The sequence below is a fragment of the Fusarium tjaetaba genome (assembly GCF_013396195.1).
Source record: "Fusarium tjaetaba strain NRRL 66243 chromosome Unknown NRRL66243_c0000097, whole genome shotgun sequence".
Classification (NCBI taxonomy): domain Eukaryota; kingdom Fungi; phylum Ascomycota; class Sordariomycetes; order Hypocreales; family Nectriaceae; genus Fusarium; species Fusarium tjaetaba.
This window is the reverse complement of record NW_023501293.1, coordinates 104,707-121,668: the sequence shown is the minus strand read 5'-3', so window position 1 is coordinate 121,668 and position 16,962 is coordinate 104,707. Positions and strand designations below refer to the sequence as shown.

Below are 16,962 nucleotides of genomic sequence, written 5' to 3'. Positions count from 1 at the left end.
AACTGATTTGCTTTTGCTCGTGGCTGGAGGCCCCCATACGTAGCTCAGCGCTTGATACAACGGTGCCGTTTCCAGTGAGTGCGATCTCAGAGTACAACTGATTGAGCGATTGCTGTCGCCATTTTCGATCTCAAGGAGGCGGAAAGACTGTGTATTGGGTAATTTCTCGTAGGGGAAGCTCTGATTGATCGTCATGTCATCGATTCTATTGTAGTTGTGTAAGTCGAGGCGAGTTTTACTGGAAGAGAGAGCAGAAATGATTAAGAAGAATATTTTGTATGTCTGGGGGGCGCAGCTTTCAGCTCTGTTAGTGCCAGTGTGCGATTGGTTGCGAGAGGTTGAAAGACATTTTGAAGGGGGTTTAGGGTTGGGGTCTTGGTAGGCGTTGCACAAGGCATCATCACGCAAGATTTCACGTAGTCAATTGAACCAAGAGTAATACTTCGACTCACTCACTGGCACTATTGTTTTTCCACTTCCTCCTCAGTTCCCCACTAGATCTTATAGATTGAGCTGGGTACCTGTACTGGCGCAACGGCATTGCTTGGTAGCAGCGGTTTGCCAGTTGCGCTATGGCCAATCCTGCGCCTGGCAGTTGTCATCATCCTCCTTGTACTTTAGTGACTGTGGCAGTGTAATTGATGCAGGCTACGAATAACATTTCGTGGAGCCTTGATGAGGCAGAATGACCCCCGCAATTGGGTGTGATAGGCGGAATGAGGGGGAGATGACAACACATCGAGCAGTTTCAGGCAAGGTTAGGCGACAACAAGAAAATTACTGTGCATCTACGGATGAGGCCTGCCACAAGACAGGGGCTAGAGGGGCGGCCCAGATGCACGTTGTCACCAAGCCAACACTCCGTTCAGAGGCCGGCTGTATCCATGCAGTACGGATTACAGAGTGCAAAAGCAGCGAATGCCCACCGTATCCATAAGGTGCTAGTGATGATAAACCGAATACTTACCTATCCACAAACCCCATTAGCACGACAATCCACGTACAGAAAATGGAAAGCAGGCAGGACGCGCAAGCAACAGAAACAACGCCGTTATTGACTCCAACAATCAATCGTGATTATTGTTCCACCGATGAACTATCACGTTCGTCGCCAAACTTTCCTCAGAGCCGAGAGGAGGCCAAAAAGCATATAGAGGAGATCTGTCAGACCCATCACGATCTGTATGCCGACGATGAGATGGTCCAAACAGTTTTCAAAAGGCACGTTCTGCTTCTTGAGTCTGCATTCTCGTTAAGCATTAACCCATCGGTGAAGGCTATGCGAAGAGCAATACAGTAGCTTAAACCGCTTCTTATTCGAGCTACTGCAGAACGCCGATGATAATGCCTACGGTGATCAAACTCCCCATGTCGCTCTACGCTACGATGGTCGATACTTGAGTATAGAATCCAATGAGCTTGGGTTTTCGAAGAAGAATGTCGTGTCGATTTGCAAGTTTAGCCAAAGCACCAAGGCAAGCAAGTCTACGGGTCCCAGCGATCGCAATTTCATTGGTGAGAAGGGCATAGGCTTCAAATCAGTATTCATGATCGCCACCAAGGTTTGGATCAAGTCTGGTCACTACTCCTTCTCCCTCGATCAAAGTCGACTACTCGGAGAGATTTCACCTCATTGGGCCGAACACTTTCCAGTGGCAGCTAATCTACCAAGTGGCACCTTGATTGTGCTGGAACTTAGCGAAAACTTCCTCGGAGCAGAGAAAGCCACCGAATTAGTTATGACCCTGCAGAGATTTAGTGCTGTTGAGCTTCTGTTTCTCTCACAAGTCAAGCACATCGACATTGAGCTGATCAGAGCAACTTCGTGGATTTCGAGCATCATGTCAAAGGATAGAACATGGAAGACAACGCTTACGGCGGATCTGATTCCCCATGAGCTCAAGGTCTTGAACGTTGCCAAGACTTGGGAAGCAGATAGGATGAATGCTTATGTCACTTATCGGCACATTGTTAACTACATGTTGCCTGATTCCAGACGACCGGGTCGCCACTCAGCTGAGATTATTCTTGCCTTTCCAGACAGGCTCAACGAAGACAATCCAATTGCAACAAAGAAAGTATACGCATTTCTACCAGTTCGCGACTATGGCTTCAAGGTTCTTGACTCATTTTCTTGGTCCCTCCTACTGAAAGTTTGACTAATGCGAGGAATAGTTCTTAGTTCACTCGGATTTCATTGTGTCTACAAATCGAGAAGACATACAGCCCTGCGAATGGAATAAACGTCTAGCTATGGAGATATGCAATGCCCTGAGTGAAGCAATCCCCAAATTCAAGACCCAGTACCCAGAGTTGTGGTTTAAGTGGCCATTGCTACTTCCCGACAGAAATGATGGAAATGGAATTTTCCAGCGAACTGGGGAGCTATCACTGGAAGTTTTATCTCGACAGCCCGTCTTTCAAGATGTTGACGGGCATGTACGTACCCCAGGAGAGGTTTTCTCCATCCCCCAGCACTTTAGGGATGAGACAGGATATCCCCTCATTCCAAGTGAGGTCTCTGGTCACAGGATAATTTCCGGGATGTATCCAATCCAGACTTCCAGCTATCTACAGAGGCTTGGTGTCAGAGTCTTGACCAATCGGCAGTTCTTGAATGATCTCAAGACATATATCAAGAGATTCCCTTACGTCTTCCAGGAAAAGACAAATAGCTGGCACGTTCGACTCTGCATCGCGCTGCTGAAGCTCGTTAAGGAATACAAGAAGGAGATCCAGTCATTGCCAATTATTCCGCTTCACGGTCTCGACCAATGGGTCTCAGCCAGCTCTGGCAGCTTATACTTCGCGATTGATGGACTCTCCTCTCCTCTCCTCGGAAGCCTTGGGGACTGTTGGGCCGTTGATCCATCATATTACGGCACAGCAAGAGGGCACCTTTTTATACAACTAGGAGTGAAACAGGGGTCGACAACTCAGTTATGCAAATCTATTATTGATGAGAACTCGAAGTCCATACACAGGACCTCTACAACACTGGACGATTTGATGAAACAAATTCTATTCCTGTATGAGGCTAATTGGAAGCCATCAACTACAATATCGCATGGCTTTTGGTTTATAACCTGTGATATGGGCAGAGCCCAGGCTTCTGAGCTGTACATTGAGTCTGATACCCCCTTGATGGCTAGCGACATCCATATCAAAACTGCGCTAAAGCTACAATTCATTCATCCTCGTTATATAGAGAGCCTGCGAGACTTTTCTGGTGGAATCGAGTGGCTAATGAAGTGTTTTGGTTTGCAGTCGCAACTGCGAATCATTGATCATCAGAGGGCACCACATGAAGATTTCCAAAGACTTTTGAAAGAGGCGCCACGGATTACTTTGGAAGTACTGAAACTACACTGGGATTTCTACTGTCCCCTCTTTCAGAACAACAATCGTCCCGAGTAAGTGCAATGTGGCTTGTTGGGCCGTCATCTCTAACATGAGAATACCGCAGAAGACTCAAAAAGTTGATTTCTGATTCCCTATTTCCTTGCCGGGGACCGTCAATACACAAACTCAGTGAAACGTATCTTCCGACCTCAAGCATCATTTTGCTTTGCCATCAGACCACCAATCATTCCACCGCTGTCAGCCGTCCTTCACGGTCATGTTGCTCGCTCATGCGATATAGAATGTCGCCAGAGGAGACATTGACTTACAACTCCATTGTACCAGCGGATAGACTCCTTGACGTCCCATCCGCTGATGACGGGGATTGGGATTTCTTGACTGTCTTCGGAGTCACAACACAGCCTAACGCGAGTTTATTCATCAATCTTCTACGTGAGGTGCGCGGCCAGCAGGTCCCTCACACGTATGTCAGGGAAATCTACCTCCAGCTTGAGAAGTACAGGGCTACTTCTGACAAGTACCTAGTTGAGTAAGCGTTCATATCTGGAACATCAGGTGAAGAATCGTAAACTGACCCTTATACTCTCCAGTTGGTTATTCCACGAGCAACGATGCATCTATATTCCCCATCACTATAATGGTCAAACCGGGGATTGGTATGACACGGAAGCGTGCGTCTGGCAAGGGCCCGCCTGCTTGAGACAAACTCCACAGCTTGTCTTATTCTACGCGGAGTTGCATGGCTTGTTCGAGGATCTGACGCCGACTACCACTTTCGATACTATGAAGAAGGAGGTCGATCATCTGGACACCAAAGACATCGCTCATATTTTTGCAGTATTGCAGTCTATCTCTGACTTTCTTGTCCAGTCCCGGGACGAACCAAACACGAAAATACCTGATGTAAAATCATGGCGCATGTTCCCTGTAAGGTTAGCAGATACTGGAGAAGTTGTTCTGCGCTCATGGGGGAAACCATGGGATGAGTCGTGGTTAATACCAGACGAGACTCATCTGTGGCAAGTTTTCAAGGACGTCGTGGATCTGTGTCGTTTCTCTCTCAAAGATCTGCAATCTTTGTCGGGTCTGACACATAAAATGACGTTTAGTCTTCGCCGCATCTCGTGGCATGCCACCAAGAAAGTACTAGGGCCCGAAGACGACATTTGTCGACCACTAGAACCATACGCGCAGAATTTGCGTGATAAAGCACGGTATATTTCACAGTAAGTCAAAGTTCGTCGGTAGCTACATTCATATCCTTTTGACTAACGCCATGAAGGTTGATACCGCAACAGACAAAGACGGGAAGAGTGGCTAAGCTACGGAAGCTGCTTCGAAACATCAAAGTATTCCAGTCTGGCCGTATTGAAACGGTATGGACTCTTCGTTTCCAGGATAAGAAGCATGAGAGTGTTTCTTCGGAAAACCAAGCTATGGTACAAATTCAAGACAACGTACTCAAAGCGTATGTTGTTTGTGAAGACAAGTTCCTGGTTCATGACTACACCCCCCCTGACCTTGTTCGGGCATTGGCAGAGTTCCTTCACATCCAGGATCCAGACGATTTAAGCCTTCTCGCAACCATACTTGAGCGAACAAATCACTCTTTCATCGAGAGGGATCTCGATCATCGAGCTCAACGACGCATGTTGTCCTACTCATCAATAGGTGAGGCAACTCTCTGACCTTGATCAATCATTATTCACCAGTCATCTAATATTTGAGAAATAGGGTTAGTTCAATCGGACGACTTGAGTAGTGTTGCTTCAGATGAACTTGTGATGCCTGGATCGACAGACAACGCGGGTCCCTCATCCAGCCACAACGTTAGAGAATTTCCTTTCGAACCTCATCAAACTGCGAGTCCGTCAACTATTAGGGCCAAAAAGAGTGAAGAGGGGCGAGCTAAACAATTGGACGGAGAGCCGGCTTTGAAGCCACAAGCTGGCACAGAGCCTGGCAGCGACAAGGCGGCCGGTGAATCAGGTCTTGTTTCTGGGGGCATCAAGAGCAAAAAGGTTGATTTCTCGAAAGCAAATGGGAATGGGAGCTCTCCATCCCTAGGCTCTATATTGGTCAAAGAAGAAGGGAAAGATGAAGCCGATGAGCCCCATCAGTCTCCTTACGATAAACACCCAGGCATGCTACCTGACCGACATGTAAAGGAAGATCAAGCCAACACTGAAAGGGGGAAGTCCGCGTCCCCGAGGCCTCGTGCTGACGAGAATTCGATAAGTGCTAGGGCAGAAACACCCAGTGGTGATGCGGTTGAACGAGGGCGGGATCGGCAGAGGCCAGAAGCCGTTGCAGAGTTTTCAACACACCAGCAACCACCTCCTAAGAAGCTGACGGATCATTCGAGTGGCGACACCAAAACGCTCCATCTGACAGACAAAAATGATAATCTCCCACTACCAGGCAAAAGCATACGTTCCCGCTCTGTGGGCGATACTGCAGGTGCCCATTCGAGCCCGTGGACTGTTAGTTTGCCTACGGATTACTCGAAGATTCAGGAGGCTCGGAGGGAGGAAGAGGACAGGAGAGCTGCGGAATCCAAACTGACATCAGACGAACTGGACGATTATTTGAGCATGAGCAAAGGGCGATTTCAGCCCAGCACTTCGTCGACTACGTTCGAAGGCTATGACACCCAGGAAACCATATATCGCGGAGAGCTATGTGTAAGTTTCAGCAAGCCTCGTGTGTGAGGTGCGTGATGTGAGCCATCAGCTGTGGGGNNGCAGTATACCGGCTACCCAACACAATTGCCCAAGATAAGCTTTTATAAGCCTATCTGATGATGATCACGTCTTTCAGCAAGCCTCGTCCAAGGACTAACTAATATTTGCAGATGTCAAAAGTATTGGCCACATTTCTCGGATCTGGGTACGAGGCGAAAAGGCATTGGACGAGTCCAATGCGGTCAAAGCATGGCTTATCGCGTTTCTATCCAGAAGGCGGGACGACACATTCGACATTTACAATTGATGAGGACGAGGGAAATCTGAGAGCAGCAGTGATCAAAAATCTACCTACGCGAGAATTCCAGATATCCAAGTCATGCACCTTTCACATTCAGGTCTGTGCTACGAACCTCGGCCTCCATTCACACTTCCAGCTGTCTTCAGCACAATACGAAAAGGTTTGTTGCAGTTCACCCTCATGGCTTTTGCTTCTAAATAACTGACTAATCTTTTTCCAGGCGAGAAAGATGAAGCTACATCCTGGTCGGAAAACAAGGAACGTCTATATCCTGGCACGGGTCTATGACTTGGGAACAGATCCCAATTACGCTCTCTACATCGATCCTTGGCATCTCTACGAGGATAACCGTCTACTTCTCCATCCACCAAGCCATTTCACAGCAAAGGTCACCCTCGAGGCTAATGCTGTTCTCGCAGGAAGTTATCGCGCGGCGAGTGGAGTGGCAGAAGGAAAGAGCAATAGTATCTATCGTGGACTGGAGTTAAAAGACCAGCAGATCCGTCTCCTAAGACTCAATCTTGACGAAGACCAACCACTCAAGGTAACTCTGGTACGAAAAGACCTGCAGCAAGCACCCGTTTTCTGGGCAATCTCCTATGTTTGGGGTCTCCCACCAACAACACTGGGTCCGTTCCTCGACGTCAACGGGGTCCAAGTTCCTATCACCGATTCTCTGTCGTCCTGTCTGACCTGCCTTCGGAAACAACAGGCCGACGCATTAATTTGGGTAGATGCGATCTGTATCAACCAGAATGACGACACAGAGAAGGCGGTCCAAGTCAGTCAAATGGGCAAGGTGTACCAAACGGCTGAGCAGGTCATTATCTGGATGGGTCCTGAGCAACCAGATGAAAAGGGGGTTCTGACAACGATTTCAAAGCTACAACAATCCACAAGCAAAACAAAATCTGAATATCAACTACGGCTCGACGATGTACGACTAATTAGGTCCTTGTTGCAGCGGCAATGGTTTATTCGCACTTGGATTATTCAAGAACTAGTATTTGCTTCTAAGCCATTCCTGATGCATGGCAGCTCACGAATCGAGTGGAACATTTTCATCGAGGGGGTTCTTGAATGCGAAGCACGGGTTCAAAATACCCCAGGTCTGGCATATCAAGAAGGATTGTTTCACAGACCAGCTATGGCCTTGCATACCATCCGACAAAACTACCAAGGATCTCGGTCAGGAGCATCTCCAAAGCGGCACAAGTACAGCTTCCTAGAGCTTGTAGAAATGTTCTTCTATACACGATCTTCCGAGGCACGCGACAAAATCTTTGCTCTCCTGAACCTGGCTCATGACATGGAGGACGAAGCTTTCCGTCCTGACTACGGATCAGAAGAAAGTGTCATCTTGTCCCGCTGCGCCCTACACTTGGTCAAGTCCCAGCATACTCTTGATCTGATTTACCACGCTGGGTTTGGTAAAGGCGCGTCCTTTTGTCGCTGGATTCCCGACCTCATGAACTCGGCAAAAAGAGAGGTTTACGCACCAACGATTTCTACTTGGGAGTCAGCCGGTACAAGAGGGCATCCTGGCTTTAATGCTGGGGCACCGCTTTCTATCCTTGCCACTGCGGAGGATTTAGGAGGACGCGGAGAAACTCCGGTGCCTGTTCTCAACATCAGCGGGAGGTTCTTTGATACAATCCAGAATTGTCGAGCGTCAGGTGTGAACAGCACTATCACGGGCATACCATTTTGTCAAGTGATCCACGACTTTCGCAGATTTATATCTCATCTTGACAACTACCATGACCTAGGGAAGAGTTGGGAAATCGGGCTGATCATCAAGTGCTTAACCGGAGATGCTGCACGCCCTCAGACATCTTCAAGCTCACTATCGGCCTTCACCACTCATGAGAGATCATCTCCCGGAATTTGGCCGCCTGATTTGGCAAAATATGTCGGCGAGATAGACCCCGGGAGGGATGGGTATGAGTATGCTCGGCAACGACGAGAGTACGAAAAGGTTCATGACTTGTTCTGGGAAACAGTTTCTGCATTCCTGGGGAGATTTCCGGGGACAAACATATGCGTGACCGAGAAAGGCTATGCGGGGATTGTCCCCTCTTCAGCTAAAAGGGGCGATAAGATCTTTGTTCCTCATTCATCAAAGGTGCCTTTTGTTGTAAGAAAGTCGGCAATGCGGAACATCAAGCCAGATCACTATCAACTGGTTGGAGAAGCTTATATCCAAGGGATCATGTACTACGATCAATCTCCTCTGAGGGAAATGAGTGGACAGAAGGATGAACAGATTTGCCTAATATAGGTTATACAAGCTGGGCGGCAATGGCGGTTCACAATGCGTACAAGCGCTTCCAAGCTCATACTCTGGTCGATATTCAAGTCTATAATCGAATGATAAAGTGAAATACACGTGGTAAGTAAACAATATAGAGGCAACCGTTTCTTATTGATTCATACTATTGAGCTCCCCACTGGAGCTGATAGATCGAGCTCGACACCTTGTACTCGCGCAGCGCATTGATAGCGCCTTCACCAGTCTCAGCGACCGCGAGAAGACCCTTGTTTCCAGGCTTCACAAAACCTTCTTCGGCAGCCTTATCCAACCAGTCAATAATTCCCTTCCAATAACCATCAACATTGAGAAGGACAATACCCCGGCTATGAATGCCAAGCTGAATCCATGTCGTCGTCTCGAAGATCTCTTCCATGGTTCCGAAGCCACCACTAAGACCAATGAATCCACTGCCAGGACCGCCTGCAAAGACTTCTTCCGCCATAAGCTTCTTTCGCGTGTGCATGTCTTTGACGAGAGTGGTTCGACCAAACACGGCCTCCTCGGGAATGTTCTGGGCCTGGTGAGAACCAGCTCGTTCGTGCTTGACGAGGGCCTCGGGGATAATGCCATGAACAGATTGAGGCCCATTGATTGAGACCAGAGTTTTGGCGATCTCTCCCATGAGACCAACAGTTCCTCCGCCGTAAACTACAAAGTATCAGTGAGTAATGCTCAAGGACGCCAGTTTGGTTCTCGGCTGTTCAGAGTATAACTCACTAAGGTCGATATTATTTGCGGCCATCGCACGAGCGAGCGCCCGGGCAGCTTCCATGTGAGCGGGACTAGCACCAGTGCCTGCTCCGCAGTACACACAAATCTTGGTGCGAGCTGGATGAGGCATAGCGTCTTGAGCTATGAGTGTGATGATGTAGGGTAGTCCGAACTGTTGGTGAATATTCGGTACGTCGCAGTTAATGACGATGAAGATGGGAAGATGAAAGATAATAATAAAAAAAATAGCCTATAAGCAAGTTTCAGTCAGAGTTAGAGAAATGACGGTATTTAAGAAGCAATCTGGCCGGCTAACGTCCCACCGTAAGGTTGACCCTCAATTTACACGCTGCTGCTTCTCAGCTCGGCCGAGTTTTGCACAAAGGGCGCTCGTTAATGACCATACCTCTAAATATCCTGGAAAAACTTACCAATCCTAATTATCCTAGGCTTTAGAACACAAAGCTATATTAAAAGGGAACTGCGAAACGTTTCAGCCACCTCCTGATCTGTCGTGCATTTCGGAGCGCAGCACTCCAGTCTTTAACAGATTACACCTGAGGTTGATGCATGTAATGATAGCCGTGGATTAGCCGGGTAACGATGTCTACCAGACCCATTCACAAATCTCGGCCGTGTTGTAAATATCTCCACGCACAAGAATTGTGCAAAACACGGCCGATCGGGAATAATCACAAATGCCAAATCCGAGATCAGCCCGAAGCAGTCAGCGGTCTGTTCTCGCTTGCACTAATTGCTCTCGTCGCAAGGTCAAATGCTCCAAGACTATTCCCTGCACTGCATGCGTGCGCCAGAACAAAGCTGCGCAATGTCAGCGAGAGCCTGTCACTGTTGTTTCGAGGCGTTCGGTAGGGCGTTCCAGGGCCTCGACAGCACTGGACGACCCGCCTGTACCTGTCCCTGAAGCGGCCAGCCTCGCGACAGTGTCGCCAACTGCAATCGATGAGGTACCCGCCAGTACTACTGTTGACCCTGCAGCTGGTAGCACTGCTACAATTAGCAATGATCCCCTACCGCAAATTGATGAGCGAATGATTGAACAGCTTTTAGCTTCGCTATCCACGCCCGACCCAAGGTTGACCAACGAAGCTGCTGCCATGCTGGAGTTTCTTACCCACGGTCGGCGCAATATCCTTAACCAATTCATTGGAAGAGAGTCTATTTCTACCTCCGCGATGCAGCCTGTCCAAAAGTGGGATACGTTCTTACCTGTCGAGGATGCTCGATCAATGCTGGTGCTTCATGGGAAGCATCTGATCTGGATGCATAATACGGTTCATATGCCGACGTTTCTGCGCGAGTTTGATGAGAACATTCTCCAAATTGAATGTGATAGAAATTGGATAGCCCTTTATTACGCTCTTCTCTCCGTAAGATGCACACTCAGCTGCTCAGCACCCAAACCTGACGGTTCACAAGCAAACGCTCTACCATCTCGACAGCGACTACCTGTCATCTTTACCGCAGCCAATAACAGGTTAGCTGCCATGCGATCCCCATTCTATAAGTTACTGACATCTAGTCATCCAAGTTGACAGTAACGCGTCGCGTATTCTGTTTGACAAGAGCAGAGATATGCTGCATCAAGTAGAGTTCATGGATAAGCATAAGCTGACCTCGGTTCAAGCAATCTGCTTGCTGGTTCAAGTTGCTCACAATTTTGACAAGTCTGACCTCATATGTGTTCTCATATCTGCAGCTATCCGCATCGCTCAATGTCTAAACCTGCATCGGCTGGGTTATGATGACCCTGGTGCCAGTGTGATCGAGGCCATCGACCGCGAAGTGCGAAAGCGAGTGTGGTGGTTTCTCGTGCGGTACGACTGGCTACAGATCCCGTTCCAAAACACCTGCCAGATTCACTATTCACAGTTCAACACCCCGATGCCCGCTAACTGTCATGATGATGCGCAACGCATGATAAAAGATGGCAGAATTGACGTGCAGCCTGCTGAGATCAGTACCATTATTACCTGGACTAATTGCCTTGCCCAAAGTAAGGAAAGTGAACTCGATCTAGACGATACAGACTGACAGCATTTTCAGTGTCTGTTGTTATGTGGAGACATCATGATCGCATGCTAAGAGTCGACACGCAGAATGATGATATTGATAGAAGATATGATGAAGTCACACGAACCGATGAGGAGGTCAAGAGCTTATATCTCTCATGGTCTGGCACGCTACGTGATGTTAATAATACGCTAAGCGATAGTCCATCGACCGATGGTCTGCCTACGAGCTTAATGCCAGCAATGCTTCTTATGAGTATTGCTCAGAAGGTAGTAATGATTAGCGATATAACTGTATTCATGACTGATGGATTTGGCAGATCTTTACCATTCATCGCCAATTCCAACTGTCGTGTTTTCGCGACAGGCGATATGCATTTTCTCAGGCAAGTGCTCTCAATTAACTCTGGACCTCTCACTTACCCGCAACAGCTGTCGTGTGTAACGATAGCTGAACGAAGCATCGAAGCATTCCAGCGATGGCCCGATTGTCTGGAGGCAGGCATCTGTCGCAGGATGTGGACTACGCTCTCGTACATGATCAGCTGCTCAATCACCCTTCTCTTCGCTTTGCTCTTCAAGACCCAGAATGCCCTCACGCATGATTGGGAGAAGCTACGCGCTTATGTCGAGTTTGGGAAGAACTTTCTGAGCAAGGAAGCACAGGGAAGCTCAATCGCTAGGAGAGGAGTCCGATTACTCAGCGCGTTGATGGATCTCGAGCGCACATCGGGTTTCTCATCGGACATTGAAGCGGACATCGGAGATACTATACGTCGCGTCGCGTTAGCTGACGGCGACGGTGTTGAAGCGAATACTGGTGAAGGGTATCAAATGGTCTTTCCGTATGGGCAAGATCTTTGGGAAAGCTTGATGAGGGACCCTACTGAGTTTGCGAACTGATGTGATGTCTTATGCGGGCTGAGTTTGGATTGAACATCATAAGTCTATTACTACCGTGGTCTCCTGGCGCTAGTCTTCTCGAAGCTAAAGTTCCAGGTAACCTTCCGTGTCCCTCCAACATCCGAGGATCCCAACCTTCCAACGTGCTGCAGTACACTTGGTGTGATAGCATACTTCTTCAGATGGTGACTATCCGCGAAATCTTCTATGAGCGAATCGCCAGCAATAGCATCAGACGCGGTGTTCAGAGCGACACCAAGCTCGTCAAGGTGTTGCCGAGGAATTACAAGACCCTGTGCACAACACCCGTAGTTTGGCATCTCATGTACGCCTGTTGGATACGGATTGACTGTGAGACGGCCGGCGAGGAAGTATAACAGGATGAAGGACGCTGTCCAGAATGTCAGATGTGGCAAGGCCCAGATAGTGGACTTTGGATGGAAGGTCTGAGATCTGCGTCGTGTTTCTATAGCCACTACCAGGAGGTAGAACGCTAGGACGATACAGTAAACCCATATCGAGTTGGCGAGGTAGGTTGGCCACTCCTCTGTGTTCCAGCCCATGTATGTCTCGGAATAGAACAGTCGCAAGTACAGCCAGTTCTTAACGTCTTCGGTTCGTTTGAGCTTATCCAAGGCAGTAGATAATCGCCCTAGCCAATTGTGCGCGGCAATGATATCGTCCTCAACCAAAGCAAAGTACGGTGTCTTTTGTTCTTGGCAGGCTGCCATCAATGTAGCGTAGTCGCGGTGGACTCGGTCGTTTCGGGAGAGCTCATGGCTGTGATCCGACGCGACAGTACGGTATCGCTTGGGGGCGTCGGCTGTCGAGATATTGCCGTAGACGAGGACCTCATCTGCTAAGCGGTCAAGCCAACGTTTCCCGAAGGCGGGGTGGGATACTGGATGATCATCGGCCAGTAGTACGACGATCTGTATCGCCTGTCTTTGTTCAAGACTGAGATCTTGGACAAGCGAGGCCACGGCTCGGGGCAGGAACTGCTCTCGCTCTCGCGTGACACTCGGGATGCCGACACAGATACGCTTCTCTGAGCTTCGTGGTATTGCTTCGGCGATTTTGTTGAAAAGGGGGAGCTTCGCTAGCTCTTCCACGGGAAAGTGTTCTGCAACGTTGAGTAGTTCATCAGCTTGCCGTTGCCGAATAGCACTGTATCGCGTCTCGTACGCTCGGCCCGAGTCATAAAAGAAAGAAGAAGGGTCGGAGAAGGTGTAGAGTCTGCAGATCTGGAACAAAAATACCCATAAACTAGCCAAGGAGGCGTACACGATAAAGAGTCGTCGATTATGTCCTATCAGCATTGCGAACAAGATACAATATGGCCAAAATGCTATACATCTTGAACTTGTGTTGACGGATTTGTTCATTGTTCTTATTAGAAGCTTCGGAAATATCTTGACTGCCGACTTGGCATGGCACATGTTCTGCTACGTCCGTCTAGCGGCGGCCGACTTGTGGACCTTTTGGTCATGATCGACCTTGGAAGAACAACCTTGAGCCTCTCAGCATGCCCGATGGAGGAAATACGAGCTTTGTTAGGCCGGAAATTCGTCACGGGTGTTTCAACATATCGTACGGTGTTGTTTTACGCACAAGGGTTATGATCCTCTTGGGTTATGCGGTGGATTCACAAGAACACAAGGCGGAAATGGGTTAGCAATAGCAAGCCTCCTTAGTTTCTATCGTAAGTGCTTTCCCAACAGCTTGTCAGCGATTCACTGGATGTACATATTTCCTTAGCTGAGTAGCCTTTGGATTTTAGGTGCTTGGTAATGTCGTTAATAACACAGTTGACTTGTCCCAAGTATTATCCGAGGCCATTTAATCTCTCGCCATGACCATTAGAGTGCTGATGCCAACTGCTAGCCTCAAACGATGAAGAATCAAGCTACAAGGCAAAGCCACAAACCACGTGGAGTTGTTTCACGCCAGCTAAAAATACTCGAAGGATTCGGGCTTTAAAACGCGGCATTTAAGTATACGATGTCTAGATGACGTCTGCTTCGAAGTCTGTGGCAGTGCAGCGGCCGCTAGTTTGAGGGACTGAGTTGCTGAGTAATGGCTTTGGCCTGGTATCAGCAGGAAACTCGGGACGAATGTACGGGACTGACTCACGGGATCCATCCCCATGAGACAGGAGACGCGTTTTATGCAGCTAATTGACAACAATCGACTAATTCAAGGCTATAAAAGAAGGCCTTTCGGAAACAACAGAGCGCGCAGATCTCAATGTCGGGCTCCACTATGCTTGCCTTACAAGGCTGGCATTATCATCGCATGGACCTTTTGGCAAGCCTCAGATTTGTCAATAAGGTAAATCAGCCATTTGATCAATAGAAATAAGCATCATCACATGCATAAGAACACATGCTACCGCTTGATTCGTGGCCATGCACGTACTACTCCTGAGAGTGAGTTTACACCCAAGATTGGCATCATCGCAACAACTAGATCCCAGGACAGGAAGCTGATCCAGGCTTCAACGACATGAAGCAAGGCCCGATGTTTGAAAATGAGAGTAAAATGACACCACTTTCCTTGTGCAGAATCTCTCAAACTGTCGATCTTAGGGCTGTGCTCAAGCTCGTCCAGTCCCGTCACTCCGGGAGGCGGCCGACCCGGTAAACACGGCTCAGCCGCACATTCGGGCCATTTTTTCCCAAGAGGATCTATGCCAACTATTATGCTCGTCGTTCATCATGTGAGAGGAATATTCCGCCTTTCGGAAGTGCAGTCCTATTTACTATCGGAATGGTAACCATATCCATGCGTACACACTAAGATAAGCCCGCCGTGGGAGCAAGAAAGCTCTAGACTTCATATATGGATGCCAAGATAAATTAAGTAAAATCATGCTCTAGCATAAGCTACCTAAGTATTCTCGTCGCTTGATGCCGAGATCCCAAAGTGTCTGGCAAGCTCTCATCAAATCACACTCCAAACCAAAGCAAAAGCTTGCTTATGCCCACGCAGAACCCTCGGTTCAGTGACACTAAGCGTGATCTTGGTGTCCCTTTCAGCCGGAATACCACTCCAAATGACCTGCTCCACGTTGTTGACATTATCAGGTCTATCACCCAAGTTTCCGAATCTGCTCGGCGCATCACCAACAGCAACCTGGAGATTGATGTTGTTCTGCAAAGCAGCACCAGGAAGATCCGAGTACACCATAGTGACCTTCAACGTAACAGTTTCCGAGTCTGGCCCATCAGGCATGAGAAGGTCTCCAAGGGTAAGTGTCTTAACGAACTCATCTTCGTCATCACTATCGACAAGTTCCCCCTCAAGGTAGCCCTTGTTGGTAGTTATGCCCTTGAGGATGATGGAGTTGGCGAGATCAACGCTGCCGAAGCCCTGGGCTTCAACTTTCTTGCCCGTGTTAACAGCGCCGTTGACAAGCAGAGCTTTGAGCAAAGCGGCACTTGGAGAGGCTACACCGTCTTTCTGCAGCGTCTCGCGGAGAACGGCAACACAGCCTGCGACAAGCGGAGTAGCCATGCTAGTGCCCGAAAGAAACATCCACGCAGGGTCACTTGAACGACCGAATCTGTCATCCGGCTTCGCATCCCTTGACAATGCTGACAGAATCATAGAACCTGGCGCAACTACATCAGGTTTGATACGTCCTCCAATCGTTGGCCCACGACTGCTGAAGTGCGAGATGTTGTTGGGATTACCCTCGACTACTCCATCGGCGTCAAAGGCTTGGAACCTTTTGTCCTTGGCCTTGCGCTGATTATCGCATGACCCAACAGCGATGCAGTTCTTGGCTGCTGCTTGTGCACCAATGTGGCCAAGCTCAGTCGCCTCGCCGCCGTCGTTACCAGCAGCGAAGCAGACTGTCATCTCCTGATGATTGGAAACGAAATTGTCAAGGTCTCGGCTCGCGTCGTTGTAGGGAAGCTCGCGAGCCCGGCGACTCCAGACAGGGCCCCAGGAGTTGGTATGGATGAAAGATTGGTGATCAAGGGCCTATTGAGAACCATGCCTCAAGGTGCGGCTGAAAGCAAGAATGGATCGGCCGACGACCTTTTCAGCCCTACTAGCATCACATAAGTGATGCATTGCCATGTCGACTGTCTGAGCGCAGCATTGCTCTAGCTCCTGATGGCAGAGAAGGTGGCATAAAGAGCCAAGCTAAGACCTTTATCCTAAGTGACAAAAACATTTAGGCAAGCTTTTAGAAGACTGAGATTGGATAATTTTGGCATGCTTATCTCTTGGCAGTAGGCTTCTTGCTCTCATGTGGTGGTTAATTGAGACAATCATATGTGACAGTTGTATAAACTTGCATGAAGAGGCTTGCGGCTGAGCGTGAGTGATACATGACTCCCTAATCCGGGTAAACGCACTTGATGTCCCGCCCGTGGCTGGCTGAAGTCTAGAAGATGGTGGTGGGGGACCGAATCACAGTGCGATGCTTCATCGGAGCATCAAGTCCCGACACCCCTCACGTCAAGCCCCAGACTTGTCTAGACTGTCTAACTAGAGGTATCTTATGCATGTTTTACCCTAAAAAGTGTAAATTAAGCTTAAAATGTTTGACATGTTACGACGTGATGTCAGGAATGTGATGAAGCTATTTGATAGTCCTAGACTCCGTTTTTCCACGGACATCACACTGAGACATGTGGC

The 16,962-nt window shown here is 48.6% G+C and overlaps 5 protein-coding genes across 5 annotated transcripts; 2 read left to right on the top strand and 3 right to left on the bottom strand.

Annotated features, from left to right (window-relative positions):
- Window positions 1-1,009: 1,009 nt before the first annotated feature.
- On the top strand, window positions 1,010-8,629 carry FTJAE_5161 (het domain protein; the record flags this gene model as incomplete). Its single annotated transcript, XM_037351639.1, has 9 exons — window positions 1,010-1,182; window positions 1,277-2,117; window positions 2,176-3,413; window positions 3,644-3,892; window positions 3,954-4,589; window positions 4,646-5,034; window positions 5,098-6,047; window positions 6,416-6,508; window positions 6,569-8,629. 9 exons carry the CDS (start codon window positions 1,010-1,012, stop codon window positions 8,627-8,629), a joined length of 6,630 nt encoding a protein of 2,209 aa, XP_037207765.1.
- Window positions 8,630-8,783: 154 nt separating this feature from the next.
- Window positions 8,784-9,503, bottom strand: FTJAE_5160 (Rossmann fold nucleotide-binding protein; the record flags this gene model as incomplete). The annotated part of the gene is made up of 2 exons (XM_037351638.1): window positions 8,784-9,310; window positions 9,380-9,503. The coding sequence occupies 2 exons, from the start codon at window positions 9,501-9,503 to the stop codon at window positions 8,784-8,786; spliced, it is 651 nt and encodes a 216-aa protein (XP_037207764.1).
- Window positions 9,504-10,071: 568 nt separating this feature from the next.
- FTJAE_5159 (uncharacterized protein) lies at window positions 10,072-12,309 on the top strand (the record flags this gene model as incomplete). Its single annotated transcript, XM_037351636.1, has 4 exons — window positions 10,072-10,764; window positions 10,814-10,871; window positions 10,917-11,390; window positions 11,441-12,309. 4 exons carry the CDS (start codon window positions 10,072-10,074, stop codon window positions 12,307-12,309), a joined length of 2,094 nt encoding a protein of 697 aa, XP_037207763.1.
- Window positions 12,310-12,359: 50 nt separating this feature from the next.
- Window positions 12,360-13,628, bottom strand: FTJAE_5158 (alpha-1 3-mannosyl-glyco 4-beta-n-acetylglucosaminyltransferase C; the record flags this gene model as incomplete). Its single annotated transcript, XM_037351635.1, has 1 exon — window positions 12,360-13,628. One exon carries the CDS (start codon window positions 13,626-13,628, stop codon window positions 12,360-12,362), a length of 1,269 nt encoding a protein of 422 aa, XP_037207762.1.
- A 1,624-nt stretch (window positions 13,629-15,252) lies between these two features.
- On the bottom strand, window positions 15,253-16,173 carry FTJAE_5157 (serine protease ABC transporter B family tagB; the record flags this gene model as incomplete). Its single annotated transcript, XM_037351634.1, has 1 exon — window positions 15,253-16,173. One exon carries the CDS (start codon window positions 16,171-16,173, stop codon window positions 15,253-15,255), a length of 921 nt encoding a protein of 306 aa, XP_037207761.1.
- Window positions 16,174-16,962: the final 789 nt, after the last annotated feature.